Source organism: Oncorhynchus tshawytscha, linkage group LG15, assembly GCF_018296145.1.
Source record: "Oncorhynchus tshawytscha isolate Ot180627B linkage group LG15, Otsh_v2.0, whole genome shotgun sequence".
NCBI classification, from domain to species: Eukaryota; Metazoa; Chordata; class Actinopteri; order Salmoniformes; family Salmonidae; genus Oncorhynchus; species Oncorhynchus tshawytscha.
The window spans coordinates 8,300,738-8,325,132 of NC_056443.1; the positions used below are offsets into that span (position 1 = coordinate 8,300,738).

The 24,395-nt window shown below is 43.0% G+C and overlaps 1 protein-coding gene across 2 annotated transcripts in view; it reads left to right on the plus strand.

Annotated features, from left to right (window-relative positions):
• The window catches only part of LOC112214327 (solute carrier organic anion transporter family member 1C1-like), a 63,311-nt gene extending 55,211 nt beyond the window's left edge, over positions 1-8,100 (plus strand). For both annotated transcript variants that reach the window (XM_042298066.1, XM_042298067.1), the window contains exons 13-15: positions 2,166-2,230; positions 2,631-2,748; positions 7,638-8,100. In XM_042298066.1, coding sequence (XP_042154000.1) covers positions 2,166-2,230; positions 2,631-2,748; positions 7,638-7,878 — 424 coding nt within the window. In that variant the 3' untranslated portion in view covers positions 7,879-8,100. The remainder of the gene's footprint in view (positions 1-2,165; positions 2,231-2,630; positions 2,749-7,637) is intronic.
• Positions 8,101-24,395: the final 16,295 nt, after the last annotated feature.

Here is a 24,395-nt window from a genome sequence, read left to right on the forward strand (position 1 = left end):
GCCCGCCACAGGAGTCGCTAGTGCGCGATGAGACAAGGATATCCCTGCCGGCCAAATCCTCCCTAACCCGGACGGCGCTAGGCCAATTGTGCGTCGCCACCATGGACCTCCCGGTCGCGGCCGGCTGCGACAGAGCCTGGGCTCGAACCCAGAGTCTCTGGTGGCACAGCTAGCACTGCGCCACCCGGGAGGCCTGTGCTTGAATTTGACAATTTTCCTGTCCTTTGATTGTCAGGGAAAATGTATGGAGTAAATGTACATTATTTTCTTTACGAATGTAGTGAAGTAAAAGTAGTCAAAATATTAATAGTAAAGTACCATTTCCCCCAAAAAACAACTTAAGTAGTACTTTAAAGTATTTTTCCTTAAGTACTTTACACCACTGAAGAAAAGCTAACCTGTGAAATGGGCTCACAATGGGTGACAGAGTGGCTGACAGAAGTTGAATGTGGTCTGTGTATCAGACTTAGGCCGGGATTCAATTCAACTGCGCTTTGTCTACAATGCACCATTTCGTGATCATTTTTGATTGAGCTGACATATGCAGTGTGTACGACGAACGCGGAAACATTGCCTTTAAAAGCTGCATAGCAGACAAATCGCGATCAGATTGAAATCCGGCCTTAAAGGACCGTGTTGCCACCATAGAGAACGATAGAGGCCTCTAGTGGTCAAAAGGCCATATTAGCATGGGCAGTGCCATTGAGGACTTCCACCATTTTAATGTAGTCAACTGTGTGGGACTTCCAACTTTATTGGCTGGAGTCATGTCCAACCGGGTCATCAGGAGGGATCTGCCAATTGAGAAGAAGAAAATGTAAATAGAGAGAGCCTCTATAGAGTCATAATATTCGTCGAACAGGGAATTGGTTCCAATCGTTTTCCCACCATTAACAGCTAATTAGCGTTTCCTTTTTGGGAGGTAAATACAGGCAAATATATCGATAAAAGTCCCCTTGTCTTAGAGAGATTTACAGTTATCAAAACGTCACGCCAGGGTAGGCCTACACGAAACACAGCCCTAATTCTAAGTGTTTCTAAAATCCCCAATAGGGAAAAATGAATGGTGCAAAAACGATTGGAACCATTTCCCTGTTTGACCGCTAGGTTTTATAGGTATTATGACGTCAGGGTGGCAGGTAGTCTAGCGGTTAGCGCGTTGGGCCGTTAACCGAAAGGTTGCTAGAACGAATCACTAAGCTGACAAGGTAAAAATCTGTCGTTCTGCTCCTGAACAAGGCAGTTAACCCACTGTTCCTAGGCCGTCATTGTAAATAAGGTTGCAACAGACTTTATAGAGGGCGAGGAGACGGTCAAATAGCGTTTTCAGATGATTGAATTACGTCCTCTAGATTCGTGGTCTTGACTGGACTGAGAGAGAAGTTTTTCTGAGTCAGCTCATTGTTCTTCCTGCTCTCTCCCTGTGTGTCTATTCAGGGTTATAGTAGTAAACATAGATTCAGTACACTTTATTTATATTTGATTTAAATCTTTATCCCACGGCATACTTCAAAGAGGTTACAGGAAAGTCAGCAATAGAGGACTTCACTGTATATCAGAAAAGTAGAATGTGATTTGGAGCAAAACTGTTACTGGCTAAAACTAGTCCTTAATTAGCAAATGTACACACACACAGACAAAATCATACACACACACACACACACACACACACGCCAAAAATCCAGCAGATCTGCCCAAAGCTCGATCAGCTGACCCCGATGAAATGTGTTGCCCTTACTGGGACAAATTAAGTTACTGGCAGTGCCCTATTTGCTTTTTGTTTTGATATTTTTAGAGCGTCTTAGTTGTCTGAGTTGGGTCTGCTTCTTCTGTGTTCTCTTGAAAGAACAGCTGAATAGCAAGGTAGTAAGGGCAGACCTTTCTGATGGTGAACTACCTTGCTCTACCAACGGAAGCCAGTAGTACTCACTCTTTGGTACACACTGGCTACGTCAGAGAACGTCATAAGTCAGCTAACTGTATGTCAACAACAATAGTCTTTTGAGTTGACCTTTAAAGCTGTCTTGAGTATGCAAACTTAATAATGAACCATAACTCAATTGTGGATGCTTTCATTTCATGTATAATATTTTCAGATCTATGTCTATTATCTGTATTCATAGTTATGTTAAAGTTCATGTTGATGATGGTGTTCTCCCATGCAGGTGTATCAAGCCTCAACTGAAGTCCTTAGCTCTGGGGTTCCATACTCTGTCCACACGTACACTTGGTGAGTCAATACTGTCAGATCACAGATCTAGGATCAGTTTACTACCCAAAATGTTAACAGGTGGGGGGCACAAAACTGACCTTAGATCAGCGTCTAGGGGCAACTTCCTCCTACTCCTGTCTGATCAAGCCATACCAGTCCTACAGCCAGCGCTCTGCAGCTTAGCAACACTGATATAAAACTAGTTGCAGCCAGTTTGTTTCCAAGTCACACATTTCTCCACTAATCAGCTTCTATTAGGATTAAAACCCTGAACAAAATCCAAAAGTATTACTTGTGAATCAGTTGTGTTAGCTCTGGGTTGGAACACAATTCTGCACAAACTGCCCGTTTCCATGACCAAGATTAGCCACCTCCGTATTACTGGTAGATCATTTTGTGTGTATTTGTGTTATAACAGCGGGCATCCCAGCGCCCATCTACTTTGGGGCGGTCATCGACACCACGTGTCTGAAGTGGGGCCAGAAGAGATGCGGAGGGAGAGGAGCCTGTCGGATATACAACACTACAGCATACAGGTAATGCACACATACACACTACTGGGCCCTGTTTCAGAAAGCAGGTTAAACAAACTCTGAGTTTAAACCTGAACTCTGGGTTGACTAACTCTGAGCTGTCAAAGGTTTTCGCTTTCAGAACAGGTGATAAGAATTAGTTCAATCAACTCTGAGTTAAGTTAACCCTGAGTAAAGCACGAGGATATGAAAAGCCCTCAATGGAACACAGATAACATGATTCATCATGGCAACAGGAGAAAAAAAGGGCTCGAGCTTCCTACTTCTCCCCAGTGGAGTTAGAAATATTAATGAATGCGTATGCAGAATATGAGTATATATTTAAGAAAAACAGCAATGCAGCAGCAGGAGAAGAACGTGAGCTGGCGTGGCAGAAAGTTGCTGACCGAGTCTATGCGTGAGTATTAATTGAAAACATTTTTTACATTTTTTTTTTTTTATCTTGAGTGTTCCACATATTCAACATTTCTATATATTGTGTGTGTGTTTAATATTTATGCAGGTGCAAACCAACAAGCACAAAACGTACTTGGCGGCAACTGAAGATGAAATATAAAAATAGTCTTCAAACAGGTAAGGTATAATTTCATGACAAGCAATTGTGATGTTGTTTAGCCTACCCTACCTAAATAAACAGCATTCAGTGGCTACATTCAACATGTGATATATTTAAGTAGTTAGTGAAATGTTCTAAGCAAAAAAAGTTACTTTTTCAGCCATCCCAGCACTGCCAGTATTTAATATTGTCTATTAAAAAGTAACACCTAAATGCCTTTATATGTACAAGTCTCCAAATTTGTGCTTACTGGTCAAATTTGACCTGCATTATAGCCAATAGAAAAAAGGCTGAGGGCTGAAAAACAAGTGGGGGTCTACCACCACTCAGAGGCTGAAGAGATGGCCCTCAGTCAAAACAGTGGGCGACCTATTCCTGAAGGCATCTCTGTAGGAAGCTCATCTGACCCAACCACCCCCCCAGGGCACAAGGGCCTACATAAGAGGTTAGTTATTCAAATGATTGATATGTATATTCATCCTTTTGCCAGTGTTACCCTCAGTGACTCAGTGATTTTCTTGCAGTGGTACAATTCTTTTGTAATTGACTGCTGTTACTTTTTCAGATTCTTAGTTGTCCTTCAGACGACATCATTCTATTTTAAAGGTGACTCAAGAGTTATACATTAGAAAGGTTGTGATGTGACCTGCACACTGTTGTAAAATCAAACTTCAAATGTGGTGGGGCACTTTTCTGGGTAAAGTTGCAGTTGAACTGTCTAATCTTCATCTTCTACCAGTTACTGAAGGTGTAATCTGTCTGGTGGAGCCTTCTGCCATAACAGACTTCCATGCAGTTGTAAGTACTCTTAATATTCCACAGATTTTTCATAATGGGTTGGAGTAGAACACCAAAATGATGATGATGATGATGATGATGGAGACACCTTGTCAGCTGCCAACAGAGAGGGAAGATGCAGAGAGACCCATTGAGGTTTACACCTTAAAAATCACATCTAACAGTTGATGATAGTGTTGTACCATAATAAAACGTGCACCTTCTTTTTCTCTAACAGAGCAATGCTGGAAATTACAAAGAGGAAGAGGGTCCATCCACCTCCACAGCCCAACTTACTCTCAGTAAGATGTTCAGCATGGGCCCATGACTTACAATGAAACTAACTAGACCTGGCACTGTGAAATTCAGTGTCATTTTTTCCTGTGTTCCTATAGCTCTCTGTGAAACAGCGGTACAAGGTGTACTTAGAGAAACAAATGGAAAAATGTCATTTAGAAATTGACCACAAGGCTGCAGATTTAAAAAATAGAAATACAACTGCTGGAGCATCAGTTAAAGGTGGAGAGGTGCCCACAGGTAGAACACCAGTTAAAGGTGGAGAGGTGCCCACAGGTAGAACACCAGTTATAGGTGGGTGAGGTGCCCACAGGTAGAACATCAGTTAAAGGTGGAGAGGTGCCCACAGGTAGAACATCAGTTAAAGGTGGAGAGGTGCCCACAGGTAGAACACCAGTTATAGGTGGGTGAGGTGCCCACAGGTAGAACATCAGTTAAAGGTGGAGAGGTGCCCACAGGTAGAACATCAGTTAAAGGTGGAGAGGTGCCCACAGGTAGAACATCAGTTAAAGGTGGAGAGGTGCCCACAGGTAGAACATCAGTTAAAGGTGGAGAGGTGCCCACAGGTAGAACACCAGTTATAGGTGGGTGAGGTGCCCACAGGTAGAACATCAGTTAAAGGTGGAGAGGTGCCCACAGGTAGAACATCAGTTAAAGGTGGAGAGGTGCCCACAGGTAGAACATCAGTTAAAGGTGGAGAGGTGCCCACAGGTAGAACATCAGTTAAAGGTGGAGAGGTGCCCACAGGTAGAACATCAGTTAAAGGTGGAGAGGTGCCCACAGGTAGAACATCAGTTAAAGGTGGTGAGGTGCCCACAGGTAGAACATCAGTTAAAGGTGGGTGAGGTGCCCACAGGTAGAACATCAGTTAAAGGTGGTGAGGTGCCCACAGGTAGAACATCAGTTAAAGGTGGTGAGGTGCCCACAGGTAGAACATCAGTTAAAGGTGAGTGAGGTGCCCACAGGTAGAACATCAGTTAAAGGTAAGTGAGGTGCCCACAGGTAGAACATCAGTTAAAGGTGAGTGAGGTGCCCACAGGTAGAACATCAGTTAAAGGTGGGTGAGGTGCCCACAGGTAGAACATCAGTTAAAGGTGGGTGAGGTGCCCACAGGTAGAACATCAGTTAAAGGTGGAGAGGTGCCCACAGGTAGAACATCAGTTAAAGGTGGGTGAGGTGCCCACAGGTAGAACATCTGTTAAAGGTGGGTGAGGTGCCCACAGGTAGAACATCAGTTAAAGGTGGGTCAGGTGCCCACAGGTAGAACATCAGTTAAAGGTGGGTGAGGTGCCCACAGGTAGAACATCTGTTAAAGGTGGGTGAGGTGCCCACAGGTAGAACATCAGTTAAAGGTGGGTCAGGTGCCCACAGGTAGAACATCAGTTAAAGGTGGGTGAGGTGCCCACAGGTAGAACAACAGTTAAAGGTGGGTGAGCTGCCCACAGGTAGAACATCAGTTAAAGGTGGGTGAGGTGCCCACAGGTAGAACATCAGTTAAAGGTGGGTGAGCTGCCCACAGGTAGAACATCAGTTAAAGGTGGGTGAGCTGCCCACAGGTAGAACATCAGTTAAAGGTGGGTGAGCTGCCCACAGGTAGAACATCAGTTAAATGTGGGTGAGGTGCCCACAGGTGGAGAATTTTACTTTGTTTGAACATAAAACAATACTAACTACTGTACTGCATTTGTACTTGCAGGAAATAAAGAAGACTTCATAAAAATAAAGGCATATTGTCTTTATTTGACACTGGGGAGGTGAAGGGTCAATCAAAAATTGTGGTAGAATATTGTGTCTCTGACTGCTCTTCCATCTCGTGCATCAGCGGGGTGGTCAGGATCGTTACTGCGAGCTGGGCTCAGGATCGGGGTAAGGGGTCAGAAAATAGGGTTGGCAGGGGTATCCTCTGTCACCGAGCAAGTAACCATTGAATTCTCCTATGATAATACGAGGATACAGTTTACATTTTCAGTTGCAATAGGAGTAAGCAAAATATAGATTATAATAGGATATAGCTTTATATAACTCCCCACGGGCAAATCTAGCGCTCAATGTACACCCACAAAAGAAATTGCGAGTCATGCACAGACCCAGGCCACTTTGCTTCTACGTTGCTGATGATGTGGGCTGCATCACTTGTGATCTTCACAGTGCAGAAGAGTAATATGCTGCAGTGGCTGTATTGTGAAGTATCTTTCATTTGGAATGCTAAAGGCTACTATTTAGGCCTACCTGCCCATTAAATGCTGTTGTAAAACTTCCTATTCACATAATCTCCTTCATTTTACTGAAGGAGCTGTGACAGGAATGAGTGTCGTCTATGCAGCCAATCACACCTGGAAACCCTCAAATATATAAACTTAACTGATTTAGTGCTTCACGTCTCAAAGCTTCATACTAAATAAATAAATAATTGCTTAGACTGATACCGGCAATTCTGTGGAATTCTTCTTTGATGAGTCTTGTGGGTCTGTGACTTGGGAACACCACAAAAGTGTACATGATGATAGATAGCCTGATAGACGGTTGCCATGGAAATATGCTCAGAGTCACCGATGTTATATAGAAAACTCCCGTTGGCAAAGTGCAACACAAAGAATTTGTTCCGAACTGAGAGCATGTCCACGATGTGTCATATGAACGATATGAGGGTTGAGAATATTGTTCAGATGAATGATCGATTGTGCAGAAAAATGGAAAAGCCCACAGATAATCATCAGGGAAGGATAAAACATCCAAGCGGGGTCTGATCACCATCTCCTGACGGAGATTTCTGCAGAGTGTTTGTGCTTCAATAACAACTGGCTCTTCAAGAAAGGGACTCGCCATGTCTGACACCTCCTTCAGTCTGCAGACTTCAGCTAAAGAGGAGAGAAACTCTGGGTTAGTTGAAGAAAACCTGCCAGTGAGCAGGTTAGCTTCACAGAGTATGTTGCCATAGTAACTGACTCAGAGTTAAGCTGAACTGGCTTTGTGAAACCGTAAACCCAGAGTTTCCTTCAACTCTGAGTCAACTAACTGAGTTTTCACTAAACCTGCTTTCTGAAACAGGGCCCTGGTCAAGCCTGATACACAATCACACACAGACAACACACTTACTTCAAAGTGATAATGTTGGAGAGGCGTAGCCTCTATAACATCAGATGCTGAACATTGATTTTCAAGCCAATATTGAAGGCAACACCAGTAGACTTGCCACTTGGAAGCACCAGTGTAATGTCAAGTCTCTGAGTGTGTGTATCCCTTGGTCTCTCTCTCTCCTCAGGATAGCTTACCTGGGTCTGACTATGGGCCTGAGGACAGTTTCCTTTCTGCTGTGTATACTGGGATTCGTGCTGCTCAAACAACACCTGCGGAGAGAGGAATGCAGTGCCCACCAAGTGGCCAATGGCGGAGCAGAACTGGAGGCACTCAGGAAAGAGGAGGTCCTAGCCTCCAACTCGGACCAATCGCTACAGACTTCCACAACAGACTACAACAACACAGAGAGAGAGACACGGCTGTGACAGTTTGAGACAATCTCCCCTGATCCCTCACGTTACTCACAGACACACACAAACACTAGATTTGCAGGAACCAACAACGGGCTGTGCCTGACCATCTCATCTCATAGAACATAAATTATGTATTTGTACTGTACCTGTCTAGGTTATGTATATTTAAAAATATACAGTTGAAGTCAGAAGTTTACATACACCTTAGCCAAATACATTTAAACTCAGTTTTTCACAATTCCTGACATTTAATCCTAGTAAAAATTCCCTGTCTTAGGTCAGCACTTTATTTTAAGAATGTGAAATGTCAGAATAATAGTAGAGAGAATGATTTACTTCAGCTTTTATTTATTTCATCACATTCCCAGTGGGTCAGAAGTTTATACACTCAATTAGTATTTGGTAGCATTGCCTTTAAATTGTTTAACTTGGGTCAAACATTTCGGGTAGCCTTCCACAAGCTTCCCACAATAAATTGAGTGAACTTTGTCCCATTCCTCCTGACAGAGCTTGTGTAACTGAGTCAGGTTTGTAAGGCCCCCTTGCTCGCACACACTTTTTCAGTTCTGCCCACACATTTTCAATAGGATTGAGGTCAGGGCTTTGTGATGGCCACTCCAGTACCTTGACTTTGTTGTCCTTAAGCCATTTTGCCACAACTTTGTAAGTATGCTTGGGGTCATTGTCCATTTGGAAGACCCATTTGCGACCAAGCTTTAACTTCATGCATGACGTCTTGAGATGTTGCTTCAATATATCCACAATTTTCCATCCACATAATTTTCTATCTATTTTGTGATGTGCACCAGTCCTTCCTGCAGCAAAGCACCCCCACAACATGATGCTGCAACCCCCGTGACTCACGGTTGGGATGGTGTTCTTCGGCTTGCAATCCTCCTCCTTTTTCCTCCAAACCTAACGATGGTCATTATGGCCAAACAGTTCTATTTTTGTTTCATCAGACCAGAGGATATTTCTCCAAAAAGTACAATCTTTGTCCCGATGTGCAGTTGTAAGCTGTAGTCTGGCTTTTTTTATGGTGGTTTTGGAGCAGTGGCCTCTTCCTTGCTGAGTGGCCTTTCAGGTTATGCCTTCAGGCGTTTGGAAATTGCTCCCAAGGATGAACCAGATTTGTGGAGGTCTACAATTTGTTTTCTGAGGTCTTGGTTGATTTCTTTTGATTTTCCCATGATGTCAAGCCAAGAGGCACTGAGTTTGAAGGTAGGCCTGGAAATACATCCACAGGTACACCTCCAATTGACTCAAATTATGTCAATTAGCCTACCAGAAGCTTCTACAGCCATGACATAATTTTCTGGAATTTCCCAAGCTGTTTAAAGGCACAGTCAACTTAGTGTATGTAAACTTCTGACCCACTGGAATTGTGATACAGTCAATTATAAGTGAAATAATCTGTCTGTAAACAATTGCTAGAAAGATTATTTGTGTCATGCACAAAGCAGATGTCCTAACCGACTTGCCAAACCTATAGTTTGGTTGAGTGGTTGAAAAACTAGTTTTAATGACTCCGACCTAAGTGTATGTAAACTTCCGACTTCAGCTGTATATGTTTTTGATATAACTGAAGTATTTCATAGATGTACCTGCTGTATTTTACAAAACCACAAATGTAATTACATAGAATGTCATCTTTGTTGTTGGTACAAAGAAAGTATTTAATTGGATTTGTTAACCATTGGTTAATTGTTTTTACTGCAGCAAGAGTCCAGTTTCGGTCACTGAGTATTTTTGTAACAACTCTCAAGGTAGTCTACATTATAATATTGTTAGACAGCTTCAATCTGTTGAAAGAGAATGTCAGACATTCTGCGTTTCCTGTTTATACCTGGTTCTAACATGCACCCTTCGTGCTGATATTGTCCTGATCTTGTCTGTTTACACTTATACACAGCAAATTGGTTAGTGTTACCTAGTGTTGATATTTCTGTTTAACATTTGTAGTGTTGATTCAGGTGGTAAATTAACACTCAGTGGTTTAAAAGAAACCCGCTGTTGGTATTAATTAATAACCAGTGGTAAACCAAAACCACACCCATCAGTATCATATTTCCCAGCATGCTCTACTGCAGGTAGATTTCTTGGAATTGTTTTTTTCGATATCTCTGTTTTTGCATGTACATTTATTGATTAAATAGTTTGATTCAACTCAAATATAACATGCATTTTTCTAAACTAATCATATGTTACTTGGATTTATTGTACCCGGCACTGAAATGGTTGTTCCAGTTTCAATTCTTTAGGTTGTCTCATCTCTTATCTTTCCCAAACCAGTAATCGGTGAACAAAAATGCCAAATGTTGGCTATCCCCACTCTGGCTGGATTACAATAAGAATTACACATCACAGCATTATGTGACCTGCAGGCCTGATTTTCCATGTAAAGTGAAGGCTACAGGACTGAAAACAGATGAATGCAACAACCATGTCTCTGTCACTAAGAAATACAGTCATGGGTAGTATCTCTGCAATTCACTTGAAAGGCAAGGCACTCTGGGAAATATGCAAATAATGCTTTACACTAAGCAGTGTGTTAATTTAACACTGAAAAGTGTGGACTGGTATAGACATTGCACCAGTGTTAAATGTAACATTCTCAGTGTTGATTTAACACTGGAGAATTTGCTGTGTAAGATCTGATCACAATACACCTTTTAATTGTCTACACCGGTCTAAAAATGTGGGCACAATCAGAATGTTGACAAATTCAGGACAAAGGACACATTAGCACCAGGTCAGCAGGGCTACTGTTCATCATGTCTGTGTGACTGTTATGCTACAGGAGATGCCACTGTGCCAGTTTACCGTAGCTGTTCTCTGCCTAAGGTGTGTAGCAGGTGTTCCTATTTCAGTTCTGATCAAATCCACTAGGTGGCAGTATTGCATACTGGTAGTAAATCCATCTCGGACTTGAATATGTCAGTATTATTACAATGAATTGTGATACAATTAACAACTCAAAGATCATTATAGATATAAAATGCACATCCACTGGACCACTACACTGTCTACCATCAGTGACTATCCACTGTAGGTGCCATATTCATTATGAGAAGTAAAGCACATTTGCATAATTTATTGGTCAGTCTGTCTGAGTGTGTATAAATTGTGTACATATGTTTGAAAGTTTTAGGGCTCTATTTAATCTGTATCGCTGAAGCTTTACAATTGCGCGAGAGAAATGTAAAGGTAATTTCCGATTGAGCAGCGTTTACCATGTATGCAGTCGCTACTACAGTTTGAATATTGCCTTTATATTTTAAACACACTGACGCTGAATTTCCCGCAATACTGATTGAATAGAGCCCTTAATGTGCCAAAATCTCTGAACAAAAACACCATGGTCAATTCTCAGGTTGTTCCTAAATTAGTGAATAAACATGTCTTTATATTATACAGGTGAATATTTCAATCACTTGGATTGGTGGACCAAATATATGTTGATTTGGCAAGAGATACCAAGAAACTTTTATTTTGAATCACTTTGTTTTGTGAAGCAAATTAAATTAAATGGATGTCATTTCTCACACGCTTAATTTTTGGGGGTATTTCTTCAATTAAACAAAGAGAATATCTTGTAAATGTTATACAATAATAAAACATTTTTAATATGGGATAACATGATTGAAGGTGGAGAACCACCCCCCCCACACACACACACACACACAAATAAATAAATATTAATAATTACATTAATAGTGAGTCATACTGAAATATTGCAACACTTTCTTACTCAAAGCATATTTTTGTACTCGCAATGAGAAAATGTATCTACAGTGGTCTGAAAGCAACGTATACTGTCAGGGAAGCTTCTGTCCCCTAGTATTGGAATTGAATGTAAAGTACTTGGGGGAGATAAGTGCTTAAGGCATGGGGGCTAGAGTAAGACTTGTTGGTCAATCCCACTTCAATTACAGACCCAGTCCACCCAACCAAACCCCTGGGCTGAGACAGTCATACTCTCTGGTTGTATTAGTCTATACAATCTTCACAGTTGTATGTGACACACTACAGGGGGTCTGAGAGTGAGAAGAGGGAATAGGAATCTTCTCCCACTTGTAACTGTTTGAAAATCCTTATTTTATTAATTTAAACTTTATATAACTAGGCAAGTCAGTTAAGAACAAATTCTTATTTACAATGACGGCCTACACCGGCCAGACCCAGACGACGCTGGGCCAATTATGTGCCGCCCTCTGGTACTCCCAATCACAGCCGGTTGTGATACAGCCTGGATTCAATCCAGGGTATCTGTAGTGACGCTTCAAGCACTAAGATGCAGTACCATAGACCGGTGCGCCACTCGGGAGCCCACTCGGGAACCTTATTACAAAACAGAAAATCATGACCCCACATTGGATTTTCAACCTAGACCGACCCTGTGTAATATTCACAAATCCCTTAACACCTAAACACATAGAATATCTTCAGAGGACTGAAAACAGAACATCGGCATTGATATCAAATATTCAACAACAAAAATCATTCAATATAGCTTCTCTACCCATATCAACTCAATTCTAATTTTGTTTAACAAAACATAAAAAACTCAAATCTGTAATATGCCTAGCTGCTAAGGTAAAAATATATACAGTGGGGAGAACAAGTATTTGCCGATTTTGCAGGTTTTCCTACTTACAAAGCATGTAGAGGTCTGTAATATTTATCAACTGTGAGAGACAGAATCAAAAACAAAAATCCAGAAAATCACATTGTATGATTTTTAAGTAATTAATTTGCATTTTTTTGCATGACATAAGTATTTGATCACCTACCAACCAGTAAGAATTCCGGCTCTCACAGACCTGTTAGTTTTTTTTTAAGAAGCCCTCCTGTTCTCCACTCATTACATATATATATATATATATATATATATATATATATATATATATATATATATATATATATATATATATATATATATTGTCACGCCCTGGTCGAAGTATTTTGTGTTTATCTTCATGTATTTGGTCAGGCCAGGGTGTGGCATGGGTTTTTGTATGTGGTGTGTATGTATTGGGATTGTAGCTAGTGGGGTGTTCTAGTTAAGTCTATGGCTGTCTGAAATGGTTCTCAATCAGAGGCAGGTGTTTATCGTTGTCTCTGATTGGGAACCATATTTAGGCAGCCATATTCTTTGAGTTTTTCGTGGGTGATTGTCCTTAGTGTCCTTGTTCCTGTCTCTGTGTTAGTTTACACTAGTATAGGCTGTTTCGGTTTTCGTTACGTTTATTGTTTTGTAGTGTTTGTATTTAGATTCGTGTTACGTTTGTTCATTAAACATGGATCGCAATCTACACGCTGCATTTTGGTCCGACTCTCCTTCACCACATGAAAACCGCTACTGAATCACCCACCACAAAAGGACCAAGCAGCGTGTCAACAGGCAGGAGCAGCCCAAAGTGGAGATGCGTAATAAGGATTTCTGGACATGGGTGGAAATCCTCGACGGGAGAGGACCCTGGGCTAAACCAGGGGAGTGTAGCCGCCCAAAGGTGCAGCAGGAGAAGAGGCAACAGGAGCAGCCCAAAGAGGAGTACAGTATGGACTATACTTCTTGGGAGGAGACAGACAGGTGGGCGGTCGACCCAGGGAGAGTGCCGGTGCCCGCCTGGGATTCGATGGAGCAGTGCGCGGAAGGTTATCGGAGAATGGAGTTGGCGAAGCAAGCACGGCGGTGCGGACGGAAGCCCGAGAGTCAGCCCCAAAAATTTCTTGGGGGGCTCACAGGGAGTATGGCTACGCCTTACCGGGGGCCTAGAGAGACCGGGCAGGCACCGTGTTATGCAGTGGTGCGCACGGTGTCCCCAGTGCGGATGCATAGCCCGGTGCGGTATATTCCAGCTCCGCGTATCGGCCGGGCTAGAGTGGGCATCGAGCCATGTAAGGTTGGACAGGCTCGGTGCTCAAGAGCTCCAGTGCGCCTGCACGGTCCGGTCTATCCAGTACCACCTCCACACACCAGCCCTCCGGTGGCAGCTCCCCGCACCAGGCTTCCTGTGCGTGTCCTCGGTCCAGTACCACTGGTACCAGCACCACGCATCAGGCCTACAGTGCGCCTCGCCTCTCCTGCGCTGCCGGAGTCTCCCGCCTGTTCAGCGCAGCCAGAGCCTTCCTCCTCTACAGCGCTGCTGGTGTCTCCCGCCTGTTCAGCGCAGCCAGAGCTGCCGGTCTGCATGGAGCAGCCAGAGCTGCCAGTCTGCATGGAGCAGCCAGAGATGTCAGTCTGCATGGAGCAGCCAGAGATGTCAGTCTGCATGGAGCAGCCAGAGATGTCAGTCTGCATGAAGCAGCCAGAGCTGCCAGTCTGCAAGGAGCTGCCAGTCTGCAAGGAGCTGCCAGTCTGCAGGGAGCTGTCAGTCTGCAAGGAGCTGTCAGTCTGTAAGGAGCTGCCAGTCTGCACGGAGCCGCCAGAGCTGCCAGTCTGTAAGAAGCCGCCAGAGCTGTCAGCCTACATGGAGCAGCCAGAGCCGCCAGTCAGCATGGATCAGCCAGATCTTTCAGTCTGCCAGGATCCGCCAGTCAGCCAGACTCTTCCTGATCTGCCAGTCAGCCAGACCCTTCCAGATCTGCCAGTCAGCCAGACTCTTCCAGATCTGCCAGTCAGCCAGACTCTTCCAGATCTGCCAGTCAGCCAGATTTTTTCCAGATCTGCCAGTCAACCAGACTCTTCCAGATCTGCCAGTCAATCAGACTCTTCCAGATCCGCCAGTCAATCAGACTCTTCCAGATCCGCCAGTCAATCAGACTCTTCCAGATCCGCCAGTCAATCAGACTCTTCCAGATCCGCCAGTCAATCAGACTCTTCCAGATCCGCCAGTCAATCAGACTCTTCCAGATCCGCCAGTCAATCAGACTCTTCCAGATCCGATCAATCAGACTCTTCCAGATCCGCCAGTCAGCCGGGATCTGCCAGAACTGCCAGTCGGCCAGGATCCGCCAGTCGGCCGGGATCCGCCAGTCGGCCGGGATCCGCCAGATCCGCCGGGATCCGCCAGTCAGCCGGGATCCGCCAGTCAGCCGGGATCCGCCAGTCAGCCGGGATCCGCCAGTCAGCCGGGATCCGCCAGTCAGCCGGGATCTGCCGAAACCACCAGCCAGCCAGGATCTGGTAGATCCATCAACCTGCCTGAGCTTCCTCTCACTCCCGAGCTTCCCCTCAGTCCCGAGCTGCCTCAGTCCCGAGCTGCCCCTCAGGCCCGATCTGCTCCTCAGTCCAGTGGGGTTCTGGGTGAGGACTACTAGGCCATGGTCGGCGGCGAGGGTGGACTATCCAAGGACACGAGGAGAGGGGTCTAAGACATTGATTGAGTGGGGTCCACGTCCCGCGCCGGAGCCGCCACCATGGACAGACGCCCACCCGGACCCTCCCTATTGTTTTGAGGTGCGTTCGGGAGTCCGCACCTTAGGGGTGGTTCTGTCACACCCTGGTCGAAGTATTTTGTGTTTATCTTCATGTATTTGGTCAGGCCAGGGTGTGGCATGGGTTTTTGTATGTATTTGGATTGTAGCTAGTGGGGTGTTCTAGTTAAGTCTATGGCTGTCTGAAGTGGTTCTCAATCAGAGGCAGGTGTTTATCATTGTCTCTGATTGGGAACCATATTTAGGCAGCCATATTCTTTGAGTTTTTCGTGGGTGATTGTCCTTAGTGTCCTTGTTCCTGTCTCTGTGTTAGTTTACACTAGTATAGGCTGTTTCGAGTTTTCGTTACGTTTATTGTTTTGTAGTGTTTGTATTTAGATTTGTGTTACGTTTGTTCATTAAACATGGATCGCAATCTACACGCTGCATTTTGGTCCGACTCTCCTTCACCACATGAAAACCGCTACATATATATATATACCTACTTATTCAATGGTTTTTCTACATTATTTACTATTTTCTACATTGTAGAATTTCAGTGAAGACGACATAAACTGTGAAATAACATATGGAATCATATAGTAATCCAAAAAGTGTTATACAAATCAAAATAGATTTTGGCATTCTCTCAACTAGCTTCACGAGGAATGCTTTTCCAACAGTCTTGAAGGAGTTCCCACATATGCTGAGCATTTGTTGGCATATTTTTCCTTCAATCTGCTGTCCAACTTAACCCAAACCATCTCAATTGGGTTGAGGTTGGGTGATTGTGGAGGCCAGGTCATCTGATGCAGTACCATCACTCTCCTTCTTGGTCAAATAGCCCTTACACAGCCTGGAGGTGCCCCACAAAGCGCAAACCAGGTGGGATGGTGTATCGCTGCAGAATGCTGTGGTAGCCGTGCTGGTTAAGTGTGCCTTGAATTCTAAATAAATCACCAACAGTGTCACCAGCAAAGCACCATTACACCTCCTCCTCCTTGCTTCACGGTGTGAACCACACATGCAGAGATCATCCGTGTCACAAAGACATGGCCCTTGGAACCAAAAATCTCAAATTGGACTCATCAGACCAAAGGACAGATTTCCACCTGTCTAATGTCCATTGCTCGTGCTACTTGTCCCAAGCATGTCTCTTCTTATTATTGGTGTCCTTTAGTAGTGGTTTCTTTGCAGCAATTCGCCCACGAATGCCTGATTCACGCAATATCCTCCGAACAGTTGACTTTGAGATGTCTGTTACTTGAACTCTGTGAAGCATTTATTTATGCTGCATTCTGAGTTGCAGTTAATTCTAATGAGCTTATCCTCTACAGCAGAGGTAACCCTGGGTCTTCCTTTCCTGTGGCGGTCCTCATGAGAGCCAGTTTCATCATAGCGTTTGATTGTTTTTGCGACAGCACTTGAAGAAACTTTAAAAGTTCTTGACATTTTCCGGATTGACTGACCTTCATGTCTTATTAAAGGAATGATGGACTGTCATTTCTCTTTGCTTATTGGAGCTGTTCTTGCCATAATATGGGTTTGGTATTTTACCAAATATGGCTTTCTTCTGTATTTATAAAAATAAAAATAAAAATTCACCTTTATTTAACCAGGTAGGCAAGTTGAGAACAAGTTCTCATTTACAATTGCAACCTGGCCAAGATAAAGCAAAGCAGTTCGACACATACAACAACACAGAGTTACACATGGAGTAAAATAAACATACAGTCAATAACACAGTAGAAAAATAAGTCTATATACAATGTGAGCAAATGAGGTGAGATAAGGGAGGTAAAGGCAAAAAACAAAGGCCATGGTGGCTAAGTAAATACAATATAGCAAGTAAAACATGGAATGGTAGATTTGAAGTGGAAGAATGTGCAAAGTAGAGAGAGAAATAATGGGGTGCAAAGGAGCAAAATAAATACAGTAGGGGGAGAGGTAGTTGTTTGGGCTAAATTATAGATGGGCTATGTACAGGTGCAGTAATCTGTGAGCTGCTCTGACAGCTGGTGCTTCAAGCTAGTGAGGGAGATACGTGTTTCCAGTTTCAGAGATTTTTGTAGTTCGTTCCTGTCATTGGCAGCAGAGAACTGGAAGGAGGGGCGGCCAAAGGAAGAATTGGTTTCGGGGGTGACCAGAGAGATATACCTGCTGGAGCGCGTGCTACAGGTGGGTGCTGCTATGGTGACCAGCGAGCTGAGATAAGGGGGGACTTTACCTAGCAGGGTCTTGTAGATGACCTGGAGCCAGTGGGTTTGGCAACGAGTATGAAGCATGGGCCAGCCAACGAGAGCGTACAGGTCGCAGTGGTGGGTAGTATATGGGGCTTTGGTGACAAAACGGATGGCACTGTGATAGACTGCATCCAATTTATTGAGTAGGGTATTGGAGGCTATTTTGTAAATTACATCGCACAAGTCGAGGATCGGTAGGATGGTCAGTTTTACAAGGGTATGTTTGGCAGCATGAGTGAAGGTTGCTTTGTTGCAAAATAGGAAGCCAATTCTAGATTTAATTTTGGATTGGAGATGTTTGATGTGAGTCTGGAAGGAGAGTTCACAGTCTAACTAGACACCTAGGTATTTTTCGTTGTCCACATATTCTAAGTCAGAACCGTCCAGAGTAGTGATCCTGGACGGGCGAGCAGGTGCAGGCAGCGATCCGTTGAAGAGCATGCATTTGGTTTTACTTGTAGTTAAGAGCAGTTGTAGGCCACGGAAGGAGAGGATGGGGAGGAACGGGAACAGAGCCATCAGACATTATGCCATTACTCAATGACATTGACCCCAATCTCAAATTCACTATTGAATGTCACACTAAACGTGTTCATTACATCTATGTGGATTGAGCAATCAAAATGGAACCCTGTTTACAACTCTGTACAGAAAAGAAACAGACAGGAATATCCTATTACAGGTGGACAGCTTCCTCCCTGAGCCATTAAAACAGGACTTCTAAGAAGCCAGTGTTTCAGACTGCACTGTATGTGCCACTCCACAGAGGACTATCGTGAAAAAGCAATAGGTTTCTAAGAGGCTACTCTCCACAATGTGTGGACAGAGTTCCAAATTTGGCATAACACGAGGTGAACTGCTACAAAAAAGACCCACTAGAGTTAAAGAACACTGTAATGTTCACTACCACATATACTTTGAACTCGTGCAAAGTGGGAGATGCTGTCAAGAAACACTGGCATGTTATATTATGGTATCAAGACTTGCCAGCTTAATTTAAGAACCCACCACTTATTTTATATAGGAGAGGTTGCAATTTACGTGACAAATTGGTCCATGCCAACTACCAGACACAATTTTATTTTGCCAGGCTCTTTTACGCCCTATTCCGAATGGTAGCAAAATTGCAGAGTTTCCGCACAGTGCAACAATATGATGAATTGTGAATATTTCTGCCACCCACACAGGAAAACGGTTCCAAATAATGCTCCATCACCCATGTTATCTATCAGTGGTTCTCAATCTGGGTCCTGGGGACCAAAGTGATGCACATTTCTGTTTTTGCCCTAGCACTACACACCTGATTCAAATCACCAAAGCCTTTTGATGAATTGATGATTTGAATCAGCTGTGTAGTGCTAGGGCAAAAACAGAAATGTGCACCGCTTTGGGTCCTCAGGACCAGGATTGAGAACCAGTGATCGACATGATTAAATTCCATGTGGGCTGTAGGTAAAACGTCTCGTTTCTCTCATACAGAGAATTAGTGAACATAAATTAAATCAGGAGAAACGACAGGGATTATCCAGTCGCAGTACATTTTAATGACCAAAAACATGACATTTCTACCTTTTTCGATTTTGTGGCATAGAGAAAGTTAAGATATCAGACAGGGGAGGTGATATAAATAATACTGAATGTTTTGGGATTTTCACCCTCCAGACATTATTCCCAAAAGGTCTTAATGATGAAATGCCCATGCACGTTATGTTGTAAATGTGAACATTACTGAATGCCACTACTTCAGATTACTCTGACGTTTTTTCTTGCGCTATACCCAATGATTAATGAAAACTTGCTTGATCGGTCGATGTCCTCATTGTGGTTTTACAGACATGTTTAATACGTGGTTTGTACACTCTTTATTAGAATACTTGTGAAATGCACATTGTTATATTTGGTAACACTTGCTTATTTTACCTTGACTCCAACCCCATTCGATGCATTGAGTGGATGTGGGTGGAGCAAAGTCTCCATAAGGGTGCAAATTATAGACATTCGCAAAAACTCTGACGAAGGCCTTGAGGCCGACACGTAAAGCTGAATGAAGAGCCGTGTCTGGGTTTTTTTTCTTTTCTCATCTTATTCAACTGTTACCATGCACCTGCAACAAAGATAGCTCAGATGTGCATGTGCTTTGAATCTTAATGATTATTATTTTTAGCCTTTTATTTAACTAGGCAAATCAGTTAAGAACAAATTCTTATTTACAATGACGGACGACGCTGGGCCAATTGTGCGCCGCCCTATGGGACTTCCCAATCACGGCCGGATGTGATACAGCCTGGATTCGAATTTGGTACCCATATGATAAAGTATCTTGCACTGAGATGCAGTGCCTAACATGCTGACCACACCGTTGCAAAATAAATGTAAACATACATGCTATTCAATTATTGCACCCACACTGCTCGCGCGCGCCAACGAGCGTCCGCATTGCCAAGTGCTAAAATAGAAGTCTGTTCTATTTGTGACACTGAACGCTGTGCAAGTCCTGCCTATCCCATCTCCTCATTGGTTTATAGAAGCAGATATCCACGTGCCAACCCCTCATTGGTTATACCCACATGGGTGATTGAGTTGAGTTCAGTCGGCCGTAGTGGTAACTATGACAATCGCCATATAAAGTCCAAAGAAGAAAAAGCCTGGAAGGAAGAGAGATGACTAAAAACGATTCGGTTGACCGTTTTATGCGTGGATTAATTGTCAGAATAGAGGACCTTGTGCATTTCAGGTAAAATAACAACTCAACGTTTATATCCCAGGACAAATTAGCTAGCAACAGCAAGCTAGCTAGCTATATTGCGCTAAATGTTTAATGCTTTTCGACCTGTTGCCAAATTAATATAATTGGTTCAGAGTTTGTTTTGATATTTCAAACTGTGTGTTGTGATCAAGTTTGGTGTGGGGGGACAAGATCAATTTGCACTCGATGGCGCATGCGCACAGCCTGTTTGTGTACCGTGTTAGACCGCTGCACCACTCGGAGCCCATACTTTTGATACTAAAAATATCTTTAAAATCAAAAAGTTTTACTGAAGTAGTATTTTACTGGGTGACTTTTACGTCAGTCATAGAATATGTAAACTCTGCAAAAAAAGAAACGTCCTCTCACTGTTAACTGCGTTTATTTTCAGCAAAGTTAACATATGTAAATATTTGTATAAATATAACAAGATTCAAAAACTGAGACATAAACTGAAGAAGTTCCACAGACATGTAACTAACAGAAATTGAATAATGTGTCCCTGAACAAAGGGGAGGTTCAAAATCGAAAGTAACAGTCAGCATCTGGTGTGGCCACCAGCTGCATTAAGTATTGAAGTGCATCCTCATGGACTCATGTATCAGATTTTCCAGTTCTTGCTGTGAGATGTTACCCCACTATTCCACCAAGGCACCGGGCAAGTTCCCGGACATTTCTTGGGTGAATGGCCCTAGCCCTCACCCGCCGATCCAACAGGTCCCAGACGTGCTCAATGGGATTGAGATCCGGGCTCTTCGCTGGCCATGGCAGAACGCGGACATTCCTGTCTTGCAGGAAATCACGGCACAGAACGAGCAGTATGGCTGGTGGCATTGTCATGCTGGAGGGTAATGTCAGGATGAGCCTGCAGGACGGGTACCACATGAGGGAGGAGGATGTCTTCCCTGTAACGCACAGCGTTGAGATTGCTTACAATGACAACAAGCTCAGTCCGATGATGCTGTGACACACCGCCCCCAGAACATGACGAACCCTCCACCTCCAAATCAATCCCGCTCCAGAGTACAGGCCTCGGTGTAACACTCATTCCTTCTACGCTCATTCCTTGAACAATAAACGCGAATCCGATGATCACCCCTGGTGAGACAAAACCGTGACTCGTCAGTGAAGAGCACTTTTTGCCGGTCCTGTCTGGTCCAGCGACGGTGGATTTGTGGCCATAGGTGACTTTGTTGTCAGTGATGTCTGGTGAGGAACTGCCTTACAACAGGCCTACTATTTCCAGCCTCTCTCAGCCTATTGCGGACAGTCTGCGCACTGGTGGAGGGATTGTACGTTCCTGGTGTAACTCGGGCAGTTGATGTTGCCATCCTGTACCTGTCCCGCAGGTGTGATGTTCGGATGTACCGATCTTGTGCAGGTGTCGTTACACGTGGTCTGCCACTGCGAGGCCGATCAGCTGTCCGTCCTGTCTCCCTGTAGTGCTGTCTTAGGCTTCTCACTGTACGGACATTGCAATTTATTGCCCTGGCCACATCTGCAGTCCCCATGCCTCCTTGCAGCATGCCTAAGGCATGTTCATGGGCAGGGACCCTGGGCATCTTTTTTTTTGTGTTTTTCAGAGTCAGTAGAAAGGCCTCTTTAAGTGTCCTAAGTTTTCATAACTGTGACCTTAATTGCCTACCATCTGTAAGCTGTTAGTGTCTTAACGACCATTCCACAGGTGCATGTTCATTAATTGTTTATGGTTCATTGAACAAGCATGGGAAACAGTGTTTAAACCCTTTACAATGAAGATCTGTGAAGTTATTTGGATTTTTACAAATCATCTTTGAAAGACAGGGTTCTGAAAAAGGGATGTTTCTTATTTTCTTATTTTGCTGTGTGTGTGTGTGTGTGTGTGTGTGTGTGTGTGTGTGTGTGTGTGTGTGTGTGTGTGTATATATATATATATATATATATATATATATATATATATATATATATATATATATATTTATATATCTTTGGGGGTTTTGTGTTTTGTTTTTACTATGTAAAAATAATTATGTAAAATATGTACTGGAACAAAAATATATACACTGTGACTTAAGTTATACTTTTTCTTGCTGATTACTAATGTGCCTCCTAGTGCTGTTTTAACGCGGGCGTTGCTCATCATGTCTGATTGTATTGACGCGTAGGCTATATGTGGCCATTGTCATTGTGTGTTTGTGTATGCTCTGATGAAGGTCTTGCATCTGAAAGATTAACCTAATAAAATAAATGTATGCATTGGTCCTGAGGGTTCAGAGACTTTATTCCATTACAGTATCTCCTGGACCTTCTCTACTGTCAGGTGTACGACAGATTCTCCTAAATTAATGTGTGATTAGACAAAGTATTTTATTATGCTTGAAATATGAGTAATCTGCTATAAATTCCTTACTGTTATTGTGAAATAAAGATGTAAAATTCTAAGACTGAATGGATTAATATTTAGTGTACATGTTTTTTAACACTAACAATTTCTTGTTTATCACTGTCAAATATATTTCTCGCAAGACTGCAGGTAACAAATGGAGTAAAGTTCAAACTAGGATGCCTCCAGTGTTTAATTGCATTCCCCCTTCAATCCCGCATCTCTCCTGCCAAAGGACTCTCTTTTGTTTATATTCAAGTACCAATCAAATATTTTAAAATATGAGTACAACCAAGTTATTTCCTCATGTTTATTGAGTATATTCAAATGTAGTGGTCAGCCTGCTCTATAGCATGAGAATTGGGCCGTTTTGACTCATTCACCTAAGATGTTAGGTGTGCTGCCATGATAATATAAGGGACTCATCTGCTGGATTTGTTCTTACGTAGCAACATTTGAAATTGTATTTATTTACATTGGATAAAAGTAGAGACTCAGAGCTACAACATGGTGTATCATAAACTGCATGTTTGAGGAACAATGGGAAAGTAATTCTGCTTTGAAAGTTGATAAACTTGTAAACTCACTTTTGAGAAAATGGCCTTTGAATGTTTTGGTTTCTAGTGAAGAGCTCTTTGTCCCCACCCATCTCGTATTCAGAGCGTCAGCTCTGGCCGATGATTTGTTTACCTCTGGATAACATGAAAGCAGCCAAACCAGCTCTGCTGGCAACAATTTCATTATGCTTTTTTGCCGATGTTTACTGACACCGGCCATATTCAATGGGTGTTGTACACTTTAGCTTAAGACATGTAGCTAGCTAGCTAGCTAGGTAAACAATGAAACTAGCTAGGTAAACAGCGTGCAAGATCACACACCAAGCCAGCCAGCTAATGTTAGCTAGTTAAACAACAACCTCCAATACTTCACCCTCATTCACTCCATTTCTTCTCCTGTGCTCAGCTCACTCTGCTTACACTTTCTACCATTATTCTTTAACAAACCACCTCCCTTTTTTTGGGAATTTTTAACCGACTCAAGCTCACCATCTACCCAACCAAACCCCTGGACTGGGATAGTCATACTCTGGTTTTATTAGTCTATACAATATTCACGTGTGTGTGTGTGTGTGTGTGTGTGTGTGTGTGTGTGTGTGTGTGTGTGTGTGTGTGTGTGTGTGTGTGTGTGTGTGTGTGTGTGTGTGTGTGTGTGTGTGTGTGTGTGTGTGTGTGTGTGTGTGTGTGTGTGTGTGTGTGTGTGTGTGTGTGAGACACACTACAGGGGGTCTGAGAGTGAAAAGAGGGAATATGAATCTCTCAGTGGTGGAAAAAGTACCCAACTGTCATCATGCTTGAATAAAAGTAAAGATACCTTAATAGAAAATGACTCAAAGTAAAGGTCACGCAGTACAATTCTACTTGAGTAAAAGTATTTGGCTTAAAATATACTTAAGTATCAAAAGTAAAAGTATAAATAACTTCAAATTCCTTATATTAAGCAAACCAGATGGCACCATTTTCTTGTTTACTTTCAATCTAGCCGAATCCTGACCCTGTGTAATATTCACAAACCACTTAAGATCTAAATACGTAGAATATCTCCAGAGGAATGGAAACAAAACAAAACATCACCATTGATAAATTTTTAACAATAAAAATGACTTAATATAGCTTCCCTACCCCTATGAACTGAATGCTAATTTTGTTTTACCAAAAACATACAATTCAATCTGTAATCTGCATAGTTGCAAAGGTAAAAAACTGGAATATAGACATCATTGATATGAATGCAATGGTGGTCCTGCCATTACATCAAAAAT